We start from the raw sequence: 17,735 nt of genomic DNA on the forward strand, positions 1-17,735 counted from the left end.
GCCAAGATAAAGACAACTCAGCTGCACCAAATCCACTAATCACTGCACACATTTGCACCATGTGCTAACTGTGGCTAAAGAGTCACATTTACCAAGACAACTATCCAGTACAAAGCCCTAGAAAACACCAAGAAACACATTAAAGACAATTTTACTGCAGGAAGTGTCATGAACTGATGTGTAGAACCCAAGCATTAAGGTACAGACAGGCGGGTGAATTTAGTGATGATTTAATAACAACAATATATATATATATATATATATTTAAACCAGAAAATACTTAATCAGGGAAGTAAGGGAAAAATAACAGAATGGAGAATCTAACTGAATTGAACTAAGGGCTGACCCGAAGGCCGAGGTAAAAACTAAACAAATCTAAACTAACCAAGGAGGGAAAGTCACTGAGAAGTCCAGAGAACAGGAGACGAGGTCGGGGGGAGTGGAGCAGAGGGAGACAGAGATGAGGGGCGCAGCGATGGCTGAGGAGCTGATTGTCCAAGAGCAGACAGAGGTGGGAAACAGAGCCGGCAAGGTAATCTAACTAAATGAAGCAGAGTCCAGGTAAAGGTGAACATAGGGTGAGAAGCATGAAACAGAGTCCAAACAGTGAAGTGTATATGGCGGCATGCGGCTGGTAGAATCCAGTGTGCAGAGTACAGAGTCCAGGATATGGCGGAGTACGTCGTGGGCATGAAAGGTGAGGCAATGAATCAGCAGAGAACTGTGCCGAGAGTCAGGCTTAAATGCTGCACTGATTGTTTATTTCTGCCGGCTGTGCTCTCCGAACAGCCGCTCGTCATTACACTGATGAGCCAGCACACTGGAGCCGGAGGGCGTGACAGGAAGCTGGAAGCCAACACCTAAAGAACTAGACGAGCCCTCAGTAGAGGGCAGAACCACGCCATCTACTGGGGAGTTTCAGTAGATGGCATTAAATACTTGCATATGACTCTGTATCAATTTTGATTATCCTACATATATCCCTTCCTACGTGATCTGCTGACCTGTAACTCTACACCTGAGCAGGGGACCTTAGACTGATCTTCAGTGCCAAGTTCGATTATCCTGTCTTCAGCACTTGCAGAGATATCCGACCAGACATACATACATACCCACATACATACTTACCCAGCCAGCCAGATACCGCACCGAATGCAGTAACCCCGCTGACGTTCATCAGGCGTGGTTAACAAATTAAAGCAATGGAGTCAAACCCAGTTCAGTAAAGAGAAGCAGAGGAAATGTTTGACTGCAGCCATAAACCAGGCAGACACTGAGCTGCTCAGGTGTTCCTGAAAACACCAAGCAGCCACCTGAACAGCCAATAGGAACACAGCTTACTGGAAGTCCAGAGGGCTGGCTTAGTGAAGTAAATTCAGTTTAAAGTTGAAGCAGAAAGTTGAAAATCACCTTCTGATACCTGAAATCTCACACATAGAATGCCTGAACATGTCAAACTGATTTCATAGTAGAACCTTCACTATAAAAACATCATAATATGGTGTGTTGCTCAAAAAACAGCTGTCTAGGGTCGCCGAGGAGCGACACAAAAACAGGACAGACGCTGGTTTCCAGGGGGTTAGGTGGCTATTTATTTGAAAGAGTAAGTTTACAACAACACAACATGTGAGCAGAAAAATCACAAAGTCTGTCTTTAGTTCAGCTGAAAATCTTAATTTTTGTCATTTTTATTGACCAAACTTTTCAGGAAGTAGATGAAGAATAACTAAAGCTCTCATGTAGAAGTCTAACTTCTTCTGGATCCTTGTGGAGAGTTTAATCTTAGAGTTTGTGAAGCTGTTTTTAGAATCACACGGATAGTTTTGACATTTAATAACCGAGTCCTGAAATAAAATAAAATCACAGTTGTGGATTTCTGTCATTTAGTCTGGACTAAACAAATAACAGCAGCATAAATCTCATTATGAGGAGTCTGGATTGAGGTTTCTCACTTGATAATGATCAAAACATGAAATTTAGGTTGGTTTAAAGGAATATTCCACCTTAAATCTTTGAATGTTGACCTAAAAGGTTGGTTTCAGGAAGTATTCCACATACAAGGTCCTCACACATTGACCTTAAAGGAACATTCCACCAAAAATCCCTGGACATGCACCTAAAATGTTGGTTTAACCGAGTATTCCATCCAAAATCCTCAGAGACCTGAGTGGCTGGTTAAAAGGAATATTCCACCTAAAACCTCACCTAGGGCAGTGTGTGTAGCAACGACAGCAGAAAGAGGTCCTCTCTGGGTGGAAGAACCACGTCTGAGTGGCAGCTCCCTTTCTGCTCTTACCTTACTCACTGAACTCAAGTGCCATGGAGGACTCAAGTAGTTGATGTTTCCTGCTGCAACCTTCTCTTTTTCAGCTTTCTGCCACGTCCAATCGCTCCCGACCCGGTTTTTGTTGATTTTTTTTTACTCTTTGACCAATCCGAGAACATGAAGTACATCATTGGCATCGGCGGCGTAACCAATGGAGGCAAAACCACCCTCACCAAGCGCCTGAACAAGAACCTGCCCAACTGCTGTGTGGTCCATCAGGGTGACTTTTTCAAGCCCCAAGATCAGATTGAAGTTGGTGAAGATGGCTTTAAGCAGTACGATGTCATCACTCCTCTGGACATGGACGCCATGATGAGTAGGATCTACGTGTGGCTGGAGAACCCGGTGAAGTTTGAGAAGTCTCATGGTGTTAACACCCTGGACACAGAGATCATCCTGAAATCTGACCACAAGGAGGAGGAGGAGACTCACATCCTCATTGTGGAGGGCTTCCTGCTTTACACCTACAGGCCTTTGATGGACATCCTAAACCAACGTTACTTCCTTTCCATCCCATATGAAGAATGCAAAAAGAGGAGGTGCTCTAGGAAGTCCACGTTGCCAGACCCCCCCGGCCTGTTCGATGGCCATGTCTGGACCATGGACCTGCAACACAAGAACGTCTGCTCACTGTGAAAGATTACTGAGAGCAGCTTTTTTGATTTCTATGCAGAACACTATGATGTTTGCTGAAATGTGTACTATTAAATGACTTCAGAATATGGAGTATTGCTACTGTTTATTATTGTTCTCAGGTTTATTGTTAAATGTATAGATTGCTACTTACTGTATTTTAAAATTTACATTACTGCACAGAACATTTCGGATTTTTTTTTTTTTTTTTACCACAGATCAAGGGTACAGATTGTTGTTGTTCACTGTGTATTGGGTAGTACTCATTTTGATTTAGACTGATTAGTATACAGCTGGTCTGAGAACTAGTTGCTAAAAGTACAGAATATTATTTCTTATTTTAGGTGTGATAATTGTCAGTAAATATTCTAATACGTGGAAATTGACAGGGTTGTATATAGGGCTGTTCTTGCACAATATTTCTCACTTAATTGCCCTCAGGATACTGTCATTGAGCTTACCAGTTTTACATAACAGGCAGATGCTGCAGCTGATGATGCTGTAATTCACATAAACAAGGAAACAGGTCCATCATAATTTGAATGTTAACAGTTCAAAATGAAAAGGTCATATACAGCTTTCCTACTGGGTTAAAGAGCCAAAAAAACAAACATGAAAAATACTTTCTAAAAGCGAGAGGTTGGTAGCAGCTTTCATTTTTTCTTACAACTTTTCGGCGGCCCCCCCAAAATATCTGTTGTACCCCCCTGTGCCCCCTCAACTAAAATTAATCTGGATCCGCCCCTGGTTCAGTTGTTCACACTTTTCAGATTTAGGCATTGTTAACTATGTCTATAAGTTGGTTCAGGTTGTTCAGTCATTTTTTTTTAAGTTCTGCGCTTTATTTTAAGATTTACAGTTTTATTAAAAAAAAAGTTATTTATAAAAAAATGTTGCCAAAATGTTTTTTGAATCGTACTGAATTTATTTGGTTTTGATAGTCAGTTATTGGTTACATGCAGACACTAATAAAACTAGTACGTTACATCAACATATAGCTATCGCACTAATTCAGGTTTGACATTATTATGTTCTGGATCTTTGCTTTAATCCATTTTCTCAGACTGGATCACTTTGAATTTTTGTTGAATACCCCTGCTCTACTGTATTGCAATTGTTTTTTTTCCAACTTGTCAACAAGTTTGTATAGGTCTCTAGGGATGTTTTTGAACTTTTGTTCTCTGTCAGTTTTTTGTCATTCAAAATTAATGCTTGATTCATCCATCCATCCATGCATCCATCCACTCTCTATACACCGCTTTATCCTCACTGGGGTCGCGGGGGTGCTGGAGCCTATCTCAGCCGACTCGGGCGAAGGCAGGGGACACCCTGGACAGGTCGCCAGTCTGGGGCTAGATTCAGTCAACTGATAATGTTGTGGGCCGGTCTGGGCCAAAAATGCCAGAGCTGATTTTTTGCCCCAGTCCTCCCCTGGCTACAAACCATCTAATGATAAATTCAAGGCATTTGTCATACATTTTGCTTAAGTATTACATATATTTGCCCAACACATGCTAACCTTTAACTGTAATTTGTATTTATTGGTACTGAGCAAATATTAGCATGTTAAGAGGTTGAGATGTGCTTCAAATTATTACATTACACCACTCTGAACTATGTGGCCAAAGTTATTCAGATTAGTTTGTAGCTATCCAGTAAAATGAGACAGTAAGACATCTGAGCATGAATGATAACCAAATGGTGAAAAATGCACATGAACTAATTTTTAAAAAAATAATTCTTTGACATCATCTAAAAAAAAGAAGAAATATTGTTGCCAGGGCTGAGGGCCACTAAAAATAGATGTGACACAGCTGTCACATCTATTGACACAAATATAGGCCGATCCATTTGTTGATGTTTTTATAGCTTGGTCTGTTCTCTTTATCTGAACTGTCAGGGGGAAAAAAAAATCAGATTTATGTAAATATCTGCAGCCTGAGACAAAAGGTTCAGGAAACTCTTTCACTTGTTCATCTTCTCAAGACACATTAGGACATGACTGTTGATAGTTATGAATGTAGTACCACTGGATACAGTCTGTATAGAAAGGACAGGAACCATTTCAAAAGTACACTAGCTTTAAGCAAAAATAATAATTTAGAAAAAAAAAATCTGTTTGAGCTCTCACCATCTCATGTGGAGCTGGTATTGGTGGCCGGCTGCTACAGACCTCCAAATGCCAAGGCAGTGTATCTTAAAGAAATTTATTAAATATTATACAGAGTATCTGATGAAAACAAAGACCTATTTTTACTAAGGGACTTTATAATCAATTGGCTCTCGAGTTATTGTCATGTTAGGAAAAATTACTTTAATATCCTTTGTATGTTGTCTGACTCAGGTTAAAACTACACACGTGGACAAAATTGTTGGTACCCCTCAGTTAAAGAAGGAAAAACCCACAATTCTCACTGAAATCACTTGAAACTCACAAAAGTAACAATAAATAAAAATTTATTGAAAATTAAATAATCAAAAACAGCCATTACTTTTGAATTGTTGATTAACATAATTATTTAAAAAAACAAACTAATGAAACAGGCCTGGACAAAAATGATGGTACCTCTATAAAAGATTGAAAACTATTTGACCAGAGTGACATGATTAACTCAGGTGTGTCATTTAATTGACATCACAGGTGTTTCCAAACTCATAATCAGTCAGTCTGCCTATTTAAAGGGAGACAAGTAGTCACCCTGCTGTTTGGTGAAAAGGTGTGTACCACACTGAACATGGACAACAGAAAGCGAAGGAGAGAATTGTCCCAGGACATCCGAAAAAAAATTATAGACAAACATCTTAAAGGTAAAGGCTATAAGACCATCTCTAAACAGCTTGAAGTTCCTGTGACAACAGTGGCTCATATTATTCAGAAGTTCAAGACCCACGGGACAGTAGCCAACCTCCCTGGACGTGGCCGCAAGAGGAAAATTGATGACAAATTGAAGAGACGGATCGTTGGAATTGTATCCAAAGAGCCCAGAGCAACCTCCAAAGAAATTAAAGGTGAACTCCAAGGCCAAGGTACATCAGTGTCAGATCGCACCATTCGTCATTGTTTGAGCCAAAGTGGACTTCATGGGAGACGACCAAGGAGGACACCACTGCTGAAAAAAACTCATAAAAAAGCCAGACTGGAATTTGCAAAAATGCATGTTGACAAGCCACAAAGCTTCTGGGAGAATGTCCTTTGGACAGATGAGACCAAACTGGAGCTTTTTGGTAAGGCACATCAACTCTATGTTCATAGACTCAAAAACCAAGCATACGAAGAAAAGAACACTGTCCCTACGGTGAAACATGGAGGAGGCTCAGTAATGTTTTGGGGCTGCTTTGCTGCATCTGGCACAGGGTGTCTTGAAAGTGTGCAAGGTACGATGAAATCTGAAGACTATCAAGGCATTCTGGAGAGAAATGTGCTGCCTAGTGTCAGAAAGCTTGGTCTCAGTCGCAGGTCATGGGTCTTCCAACAGGACAACGATCCAAAACACACAGCCAAAAACACCCAAGAATGGCTGAGAGAAAAGCGTTGGACTATTCTAAAGTGGCCTTCTATGAGCCCAGATCTGAATCCCATTGAACATATGTGGAAGGAGCTGAAACATGCCATTTGGAGAAGACACCCATCAAACCTGAGACAACTGGAGCTGTTTGCTCATGAGGAGTGGGCCAAAATACCTGTTGACAGCTGCAGAACGCTCATTGACAAATACAGAAATCGTTTAATTGCAGTGAATTGCCTCAAAAGGTTGTGCAACAAAATATTAAGTTATGGGTACCATCATTTTTGTCCAGCCCTATTTCATTAGTTTTTTTTTTTTAAATAATTATGTTAATCAACAATTCAAAAGTGATGGCTGATTTTGATTATTTAATTTTCAATAAATTTTTATTTATTGTTACTTTTGTGAGTTTCAAGTGATTTCAGTGAGAATTGTGGGTTTTTCCTTCTTTAACTGAGGGGTACCAACAATTTTGTCCACGTGTGTATTCCCATGAGAGTTGTGCTCTGTGCTACAGGTCACAGGTCTTCATCATATATTGACCATATTCATACAAACATTCCCAAGTCATGTTGTAATATCGTCTCCATTCCAGTTGGTTACAGTTAGCTTAACCTCGAAGGTTTAACCAGGAAAATGAAGCCACCTAAGGCTGTGCAAAAGATAATTTTTCATCGGTCATACAAAAAGTTGAGTGAATTTACTTATATTCGTGACATAAGAGGGCTCAGTGGGCTGACATATGCCTTGAACCTGAACCTGATACAGCTTCAGCTATGTTCGCTCAAACTGACATTACAGTAACACAACCCCATCTACTATTAATAACGCTTCAACAGGAATTTGTTTTATGCCATACTTTTCAGAGGAAAGGCAATACCACCTGTATTATTTTCACTGGCAATGTTTTGTTGCAGTGCAAGACATAGTGATGTCAGTCTGTTGTGAACATTTGTAGAGAGGAAGGATAAGTGGATGCCAAAGGATCCGAACTCTATTAGTTCAACAGTCTAATCCTTCAAAACATTGCTGACTTTTATACTATTCTAACAAAACTATAATTGTGTTCCCCTCGTCCCACCAAAATCGATTTTAACGAGTTGAGACAGTGACTCTGTAACCCCCATAAAAATCTAGCGTCTTATTCAAGTGAGTAATTTTATTGGTAAATTAAAATAAGTGTCCATTCCCGAATGGGTCCGTGAACACACCTTTCACGTGACGTACGCACACACGCACAAGCAAGCCTGCTTCGGCCAATCATGAGCCTTGTTCCTCCCTATACAAGTTACTGCTGCGCTGCTTACAATAGACTCGGGAGGAAGGCAACACGAACGGCTGCAACAGGTTTGTCTTGCTAACTTCGCTAAGCGTGATTATTTTAAATCGTGTGTGTTTTTAATCGAATGTACAACTTATAAAGGTCGGACACCATCGCGGATAGGACGCTGGGTACTTGCTGGGTGACGTTCATTGTGGAAATTGGTGAGTCTGTTGTCCCGCTATTAGCATTAGCTGCACTCATTTACTTTAGTGCAGGTCTGTGATGCTAATGCTAGTAGGCTTTGGGTTGTTTTAAAGCCGTATCGGCAATGTTTTTATTGATCCCTTTTTTGGTTTCAACATTGTAACCTAAAAGCACTTTAAGCACTTTAAGCACTTTAAGCTACAGTAAATGGATTGATCTATTTATGTATGTTTTTGAGTGTCTTGAACTGTTATTTGAATGTGTATGTATTGAAATGAAATAACTAGCTAGTATTAACAGAACTGAATGAACTTAAGAATTAATAGTTGGCCCTGTTTTCTAAATAGGCCAGGTGTGCTTGGTTGGCACAGAACCATACGAGGCGAGCTGACCCAAAAAGGAGCCTGAACCCAGGTTACCATCTCAACTCCGTCGAGCTGACCCAAAAAGGAGCCTGAACCAAGTTACCATCTCAACTCAGTCCTGCGGTCTGGTAGGGGCTGTTGCAGCCAGTCCTCCCCTGTTCTCTCTGTCCCCCGCTGTCCGCATATGAACTGCTTTGCGCGATGGACTCTATTTCATATCCCAACCTGTGTGGTTTCTATGGACAATGATACAAAACTCTCTTAACTTTATTGCGGACAGTAAAATATTTCCACCAATAAGTTGGAAAATTGTGGAGGAGAAAGGGAGAATATTATATTCTGGTTGGTTGATTGTGTTCTATTGTGCTTTGACCAATGTTTTGTGAACTGTGACAAAAAAGGGAAAAAATACTTTTTTTTGTGTGAACTACTCAAGCTTGGGAATATTTTTAAATCTCTGCAGATTGTAAATATGTATCACTTCAACTCACTGTAAATAATACACAAGCTACTTTAAAATCTATTCAATTGTCTGTTTTTTATTATACTGATGCACGCACCTCCCTAGAGACGAACTTTTACATCTTCTGAACTAGTCCATATTCATAACTTTAGCAACAATTCATACTTGCTACAACTCCACAAGACCTCCGAATGTGTTCGGTGGTATCAGGCACCGAGACTTTACCAGCAGATGCTTTAAAGCCCGAAACTTTTAAAGTGGGGTCTCAATGGATCATAGTTATTTTTCCAGTACATCCCACATATGCTCAATTGGATTGAGATCTGGGGAATATGGAGGCCAAGTCAACACCTTGAAATCTTTTCCTGCTGAAAGAGGCCACAGTCATTAGTTAACACAGCTGCCATGAAGGGCTGCACGTGGTCTGCAATAATGTTTAGGTAGGTGCTGTGTGTCAATGAACTTCCTAATGAATGTCAGGACCCAACGTTTCCCAGGTGAACATTTCCCAGAGCATCACACTGCTTTTGCAAGCTCACCTTCTTCCCATTGTTCCTTCTACTGCCATCTCTACAAGCAAATGAAGCCATTACATTTCCTCCCCCAGAACACAACACAAGATATCCATCCATCCCTTCTCTATACACTGCTTTATCCTCACTAGGGTCGCGGGGGGTGCTGGAGCGTATCCCAGCTGACTCGGGTGAAGCCAGTCTGTCGCAGGGCTACATATACAGACAAACAATCACACTCACATTCACACCTATGGACAATTTAGAGTAATTAACTTCAGCATATTTTTGGACTGTGGGAGGAAGCCGGAGTGACCGGAGAAAACCCACGCATGCACAGGGAGAAGATGCACTCTCCATGCAGAAAGATCCCAGATCCAGGCTGGGATTTGAACCAGGGATCTTCTTGCTACCTGGCGTGAGTGCTAACCACTACGCACTGTGCAGCCCAACACAAGATATTTAAGATCATAAATGGGGACACTAACATAAACTGCATACTCAAAATACGGTTAAAAATAAAAATGGGTCTTCATTTTCTAAAAGGTGAGAGTGAGAAAAAAACAAAGAATAACTTCTCTCATTCAGACACTCAAGCTCAGTATTCCCAAAGAAAATCAGCTGATGGTGCTGAACCTTCTGAACCACCCTCCCCAACTCAGAGGAGCATCAAAACACCTCTCTTTATATGACTATATAAAGAGAGGGGTTTTGACCAGTCAGGCTGATCACCAGCAGCCCACAGCTGAGCTCTACTTCACAGGTGCAGCTGACCTAAATGATGATCAGGGTGAGCTGAGACCTGATTTTTGTTCAAGAAAAAAACAAAAACAAAAAAAATATACTTTTCAGTATCAATCCATAGCAAAGCACAAACACATCCAGCTGTTCACATAACGTGAAATACGATTCTTCAGCTCAGGTCACCTTCTACCGCTGCTCTTTGGTCCAGTTCTGATGCTGACCTGCCCTTTGCAGGAGATCTAAGTGATGCAGAGAGGTCAGTATGAATATTTCAGCTAGCCAGCAAGTTACAATACATTGTATATTCTGATATTTTTCTACCGTAGCAGCACTAAGGTTTTTTTTTTTTTTTTTAGCAATTTGTGCTAGACAAGTAAAGCAGTGTTTTCATTTCAAGCCTTTTGTCTTTCTTTTTATGATCAGAACTACAGTGATTGTGCTCAGCTACAAAACATAGATGACCTACAACCAGTGTAGAAGCAGACGGATCACATCACCACCCAAACTTCTACACCCCTTATAAAAAGTACATAAATATTAAACTACTTCCTTCAGTGTCAATGAATGTTGACACTGATGACAAATTGTCAGATACAACATAAATCGAGTTACAGTTACATAAATCTTGAATGGACTGACTGGAGAACTGGAACCCACAGTTGTTCAGTGTGTCTTCTAGTCACACCCGCCGCCTGTAATTCTTCACACTGGTTTGAATAGTAAACAATACCATTGTGTCTCATCAATAAAACACATCAGACTGTTAAAATGGACGCACAGAAAACGTCAACGAGTCGTCAACACTGCACAACTGTTTTTATCTGAGTGCGAAGCACAAAAGAGAATGTGATTGTAAAATCAGTAGAAAGCGGGTCAGATGTGGGGAGGACTGGAAACAATGGCATTCTTTACCTCCTCATGGTCGCACACAGTTCCACTCATCAAGGCTGCAGCCTGTCTTTGAGTCAAACAATCCCGCTGCTTTCATGCTGGCATTTTTCGCTAAACATATAATATTTAATTAGCGGACTAATGCACTTAAAAGACCCAAGGACTTTCCCTTACAAAGAAAATCTGGCCTTTTGTCCATTCCTGAAAAAGTGCTGTAGATTTTTTCTTTCACTTCTAATTGCATTAAAAAAAAGAAGTATATGCCTTTATGCAGTGTTTCAAAGACATGGAAACCCAGAAAGCAATTTCTTTCAAAGTTTTTTTTTGCATGATTTGCTTTTGTTCAGGTATTGCATTTGGCTTTTTAGTCATTGTTAAAGGCCTCCCAAGGCCGCTGACCCTTGGAATTCTAAGAAGTCTCCCTCCCAGTTTACAATTGTTCTCAACTTTTATTAGCTAGAAACTATCTAATGATACATTTACTGGAAGGATTTGTCACACATTTTGCTTATATATTACTCACAATGGCCAAGACGTGCTTCTTCTTCAACCGTACGGTGTGCAAAAGCTGCCTCATATGGCCGTGTAGTTAGAAGAACAGTTAAATGAAGAAAATATACTGTCCTCGATCAAAGGCAGACTTGTAGACGACTTTTTACCTGCAACATCACACAAACAGTGCTCATCATGAAACACTGTGAGCTCAGCGGAAGTGCAAGGGTCAATTAGCCCCCTCTTAAAATAAAAGCAATTGAATGATTAAGCATCATAAGCTCAAAGAGGATGGTAGCATGTTGCGGCACCGTGACCATTCTGTGTGCTTTAATGAGTAGTGGAGCCTCCATGATCAGAAACAGGGTGTCTTTGATGCCTCATTGAAAGAGCCTCTTCAACACGTCTGAAGGGGGCTCCTCCTTTGTAATAACAATTTTTAATTCTCTTGATCTAAATGCCTGATTGGTGTAGTGGGGGGGGGGGGGGGGGGGGGGGGGGGGGAAGAAAGGATGTGGTTCTCTCTACTCTTCAAGATGGTTTTAAAAAATCAAAAAGTGAATTTGCCTCGAGGGCCCATCCAGGACCAGGCTTTCATGAAGAAAGCGTGTCATTATACCTCATCATCCCCACACACAGCAGACCTACAGGAAAAGAAAGGTAAATTCAAAGTCTGTGTTATCCCTGCTTAGTTTATCACAGTGTCAGCTCTTCCTTCCTTCGAAAGGAGCCATCGCCATGGTAACGATCCAAGCCTTTAAGCTTTACAGTAAATGATCTGCTTTAACTTTGTTTTCCCTTTAGCTTCTACTTCCATCTTAGTGACGATCTTCATGCACGATACAAGGAAACCAGTCTTGCTACAAAACTCAACTTGAAGTGGTGGACAAGGCTAGCCTAGCCACGCTATACCCATGTTTCTGACGGCACAAGGGTCTAGGGAAGCTCGACAGGGAGGGAGGCGGGCTAAAAGGTTGTCTATCAAATCCCTCTGCAGCAATTGGGTAGGTATACAACCAATCAACGCAGCGAATAGGCTGACGTAGTTCCGAGAGCACCGGCGGATTGTGGCTAAGTCCCATTAGCTTCCCAACCAGCGGAGCCGCGGAGCCAACTGGTATATTAAGGATTTGCCATATCCCGTCAGCATAAGTCCAAATACGTCTTTCTTCTCAATGAAACACTTAAGTGCCGTCCTTTGTTTATCTTTCAAGTTGAATTTTAGCTTCAGATCTTTAAGGGCTGTGGCCAAAGCCGAGTCGAAAGATAACTGTTTATTGTGCGCTGGTTGTTTCTGTCAGAATCGTCACGCCTCTGTCGTCACTTCGTTACGCCCGCCTTCTGACTCTACACTTCATGGTGAGTCAGTTTTAGGAGAATCCAGCCTCGAGCCTTATGGAGGGTAACTAGACCCACCCTGGCAGAGAATTAAATTCGTTGCCATGGGTTGTCTAGCACGGCTAGGCTAGGACAAGGTTGTTTCTTTGAGAAAAAGTGCCATAAGTGCTAAAATAAGTGCAATACTCTGTCTTTTTACACTCAAAATATTGTTTTCTTGATGGGTGCTTGACAATGATGTTCTTTACGTGCAGAGTGTGACATACTTTCTCTGTGCTCACTTTAAATCGCAGCTGAAGTGCAATGAGGAAACTTAAACCTTCCAGTGTACATTCACTAAGACTAGACCACACAGTCGAGTAGAAGACATCTTGTGTCCAGTAGTTGGGTCTCATTCTGCATGCACATAAATTCTGAATATTATTCTCAAATGTGACATCATGTCAGCTGGATTATTCTGTTATTCTAAATGTAAACTCCCTTTACATTTAGCCACCAGTAGCTCTAACAACTGGGAAAACTGAATGGAAAATCAGCATTGCGTCACTTTCCTTCAGGGATAAATGAAGTTTGTATATATGAGTGTAGCTATATAGTTCTTAAACTGTGACTAATGAACTGCACCATCCTTTGTTGAGGTGGTGAAATCTTTGCATACACTCACACCAACTGTGCACACACACAAGCAAACTGTCAACTTGCAAACAGCTAAATGTTCATCCTGCAGAAAGGAAAAAGGAAATGTAAATTATGATGACTTATTTAACGAGATTAGCATGGCAACTGCACAAGTATGATTTCAAACACCCCTCCCAACTAAAAGCTATAGCACAGCACACACACACATAACACACATACACACATGTGAGTGCTCACAAAGGAGTGTGTGACAAACTTGTCGGCGCCCCTTGCAGGGTGACGCTGCAGTTGATTTGGGAATTACAATTAGATTTATGATGTGGCTGCATATGGCTGAGCTCTCTGTTTCTCTCTCTGAAAGGCTGGGATTGGCTGCAGCGAGCTCCGGCGCCGTGGCGTATACACCACAGCACAGTCAGAATGTGTGGCGTTACCTCACACACACACACACGAACACACGCACACACACACACACACACACACACACACACACACACACACACACACACACACACACACACACACACACACACACACACACACACACACACACACACACACACACACACTCACAATGGAACAATAGGCCACATTTACTGTAATGGGCCACCAAAATATAAAGACTAAGTGGAATAGCTCGACTTTGGAAACAGAAAGCCTTGTGTTGGAAATCATTAGATCCCTGGAAAGTAAGAGCACTATTTAGAGTAATGGAAATAAAAATTCATGCAGCACTACCTGTAAGTTGTGCACAGTGCTTTCATACACACACACACACACACACACACACACAGAACACAATACTGTGGTTTGAGCGCTTTTTCTGCAAGTGAATAGCTTTCGAAAGTTTTCAAAGCATCTTTCCACAAAAAAACAAAGAAACACTTGGAAAAGCAATGATGAAGTGACAGATTTGTAAGGAAAATCTCAAGTCTTTACTTTTTTTTATTTATATATATTTTTTTGATTGTCTTTCTCACCAAGTTGTACTGACACTTTTTAGAGCCAAAGCTGGCTAATAAATACAATGAAATGTTAAAACGCACAATTGAATTTCAAATACAATACTCATCACAAAAAAAATAAAATAAAAATGTGTGCGACCAGGAAACTTGTGTTCTGCCTCTGCAGGTCACAACTGACAAGAGCATGAGGTTAGAGGTGATGTGACCCCTTTAGGCGGCACTAGAGCTGCGGCATCAAAATTTGCTTAAATAAATGAAATGTTTCTTAAGAAATGGCAATTCACTGGTGCCTGGTATGAAGAAGGCTCCAAAAAATGTGACTTTTGACTGTTCTAATTTATCAGGTTTAAATCAAACAACAACTTCACATTAGTCAAATACTAAAAAAAACAAACAAAAAAACATAGAATTTATATCCAGTGCTTAGAATGTGTATGACACTAACAGAAATGTCTATGCATGACGGTTTTTCCTGTATTGCAAGCAAAAATCAATGTTCAGTCCCAGCTTGTGAAGCTTTTGTGAGTAAAAACTAGCAGATATGGTCATGAAGAGAAATTTTGGAGTCAGAAGATGCACGAAGCAGCTAAACAGGGCACCCAGAAACCACTCAAAGATTTTGAAAATGGAAACATTAAAAATTGCAGATAATGCAGTGGAAAGAGGTGAAATAAACCTATGGTGTGTCTTTAGAGAAAGAACATGACGTTTGGGTAAAACAGAGGAAAAAGCTCGCATGCTCAGCATGGCGCTGACCACTGGGCTGCATCAAGACGAAAGAGGAGCATCTCGCTTCAGACTGTGGAAAAACTTGTGTGCTCTGACTGGTGCGGTTGTGGCTGAGAGGATGATTGAGAATTATGCACCTTTTTCCTCTCCATTCTTCTCCTAATAGTTTGCTCCTCTTCAAACTATACATGCAAGCATAGAAACAGGTTCTTTTCTGAAATGACAGAGCTATTAAACCCCTTTTTTTCAACTATGTAGATTCTGTTTTAAAACAAAAGTTTGGTGTATCGTTCCCGCTTGATGCTAAGACGACAATTAAAAATAAACAAGTTAATAAAAAGAGTAACATTTTTACAATTTTGTACCGATTCTAAAGAAAATACAGTGAAGGGATCCATGATATTAGACTCTCTTGTCCTACAGTAGGGTCATCGTGGGGCTGCTCCTTCCCCTGAGTTATGACATTGAATGAGCAGAGCTTAAAATACACATTTAAGACTCGGGAATTCTTAAAGTGAAATTAAGCAAAAAAAAAAAAATCCTTTAGCCTGATTTAAAGGGACAGACTCATATGCTGGTATAGCACTGCATCGCACTTACTGCAAAAGTGTTTGGCCACAAAGAACTATGGGCAATGTGGTTCAGGAGAGCACCCATGAAGTGGAATACAGGAGCAGGCGCCTTCGATGCTGCTCTTCTAACTACATCTCAAGGCCGGTGGAGCCGCCAGAGAGCGACACAAAGCGTGTGTGACAGAGCGAGTGTGATGAAAACATATCCTCCCTGAGCTCTGCTTGTGATTGGGCCAGGAGGGGAGCCATCAATTACTGTGGAGGAACCCGTCTCATCAGATAGAAAAAGCTGATTGTGTAAGACTTTTTTGCAGCATTGGAAATTAAGACTACAACATCCCGAGTGAATGTGAATGTTTGGCACATTTGAAGAAAATCTGTACAATGTCTGGGTACTCACTTTCTAAACAATAATAATAATAATAATAATAATAATAATAATAATAATAATAATAATAATAATAATGTAATAGAAGGGATTTTCTCCCTTTATTTCATTGACAGTCTGAAAAGTCCTACCACTCTTTTTGTATGAAAACAAACAAAACAAAAACACATTCACAAGCTGGCACATCATACCTGAGCTGGGATATTTGAAAAAAAAAAAAAAAAAGAGTCCAACAGTAATGTAATGTAAGCAGTTTGTCAGAAAAAAAAGATGTAGCACTGAATTCGTAAGAAACAGAAGTAAGACTATAAGATTACAAGAGCTAGCATTTATATTAAAAACTTTCCAAATTTCAAGTTCCGACAGTCCGAGTTTGTACAGGCAGTGACCTGTCAGAAAAAAGTCTATAGAACAAAAACAAAAGAAAAAAAAACACAAAAAGTAAATACATAATGATAAAAACTAATTCACTCCTTAAACATTTAAGACCAAATAGCTGCTGAAGACCAATTCCTAATGCTTCAAAATCCATGCATGCTCTTTACAAACCACACAGCAATGTGTTCGTCAATCATTTGTTCTTTGTCCCATTCTCTCTCATTCTCTCCCTTGTCTAACTCTTATCCGCTCCTGTTAAGATTGTCAGAGTGTAGGAAACTGAAGTTCATTGTCAGCTGGATGTCTGAATGATTGTTCAGGTTCTGTTCTTGGGTCACATTTCCTCCACCGGCCGTCATCTTCAAATGGACGTCCATCAAAATACTGTCTGAGAACTTTCTGAGCATGTCTGCTGATTTGAAATCCAATCGGGGCATGCTCAGTGCACGATGCAACATGTCCTGAAAGTCAGCCTGAAGGTCTCTGTAATAAATTGTGTTCTTAAGAAGTGTCTCTGAGTATAACGGGAGTTGTTTTCTTCTTTTCTTTTTACATCGGACATCCTGAGCACACTCAGTTGGCACTGACAGCCTCCCGTGTCTCGTGGTCGCTGCTATAGTCTGACTTGGGCTCGTCCTCAAAGTCCTCATACATGTCCATGTCATCGTCTCCATTGGTGGGGTCGCTGGGCAGATCCAAGGCTCCAACCCCACCACCGTTGCTGCCTCCGCCACCGCCAGGCTCGGACTTCACTCCATATGTGCTCTGAATGACGGGGATGGTGGGTTCAGGGCTGGCTGAGTTGCTGGAGCAGTCTGAGGTCAAGTGTGGGGATGGCGTGGCTGTTGTTGCCATAGTTATGGCGCCTGGGTAAACTCCTACACCTCCTGGGCTGTTGCCCAAAGAAATCGGTGGCTGAGGCCTAAGAACCATGAAAGGAGAAAAAAAGTAAAAAATTAATGCAGATAAACAATAAACATTGATGTACATGATGCAATCTGAACAAATGTTTAGGCTCAACAATTCTAATTGATCAGTTTGCATTAGTCTGTTTGAGTCATGATTTTTAATGAAATTATCTTCATCACAACTTGAATTTTCTTGTCACAGAATGAATGTAGAAATTTCTGTTTAAATTGCACACATTATTAAGTTGGTGTGATTCCCAACAATGTTATGTCAGCACAACTCATCAAAACAGTGCTTGCAACTTACAAGATTCGTCTGAATTAGTAAATTAGAATTGTCGTTTTGCAACCATGCATTTAATTAAGTTCTGGAAACAGATCCCCACTTTAGAGTCCACAACATTAGATAAAAAGGACA

The 17,735-nt window shown here is 40.7% G+C and overlaps 2 protein-coding genes across 6 annotated transcripts in view; one reads left to right on the forward strand and one right to left on the reverse strand.

Annotated features, from left to right (window-relative positions):
• LOC110960319 (rhombotin-1) overlaps nucleotides 1-17,735 on the forward strand; it is a 266,898-nt gene that overhangs the window by 180,963 nt on the left and 68,200 nt on the right. The window lies entirely within an intron of this gene.
• LOC110956886 (transcription factor SOX-6-like) overlaps nucleotides 14,290-17,735 on the reverse strand; it is a 111,001-nt gene continuing 107,555 nt past the window's right edge. For all 5 annotated transcript variants that reach the window (XM_051952584.1, XM_022202640.2, XM_022202642.2 and 2 more), the window contains one exon: nucleotides 14,290-17,331. In XM_051952584.1, the coding sequence (XP_051808544.1) occupies nucleotides 16,983-17,331 (349 nt within the window). In that variant the 3' untranslated portion in view covers nucleotides 14,290-16,982. The remainder of the gene's footprint in view (nucleotides 17,332-17,735) is intronic.

This window comes from Acanthochromis polyacanthus, chromosome 8, assembly GCF_021347895.1.
Source record: "Acanthochromis polyacanthus isolate Apoly-LR-REF ecotype Palm Island chromosome 8, KAUST_Apoly_ChrSc, whole genome shotgun sequence".
Lineage (NCBI taxonomy): Eukaryota > Metazoa > Chordata > Actinopteri > Pomacentridae > Acanthochromis > Acanthochromis polyacanthus.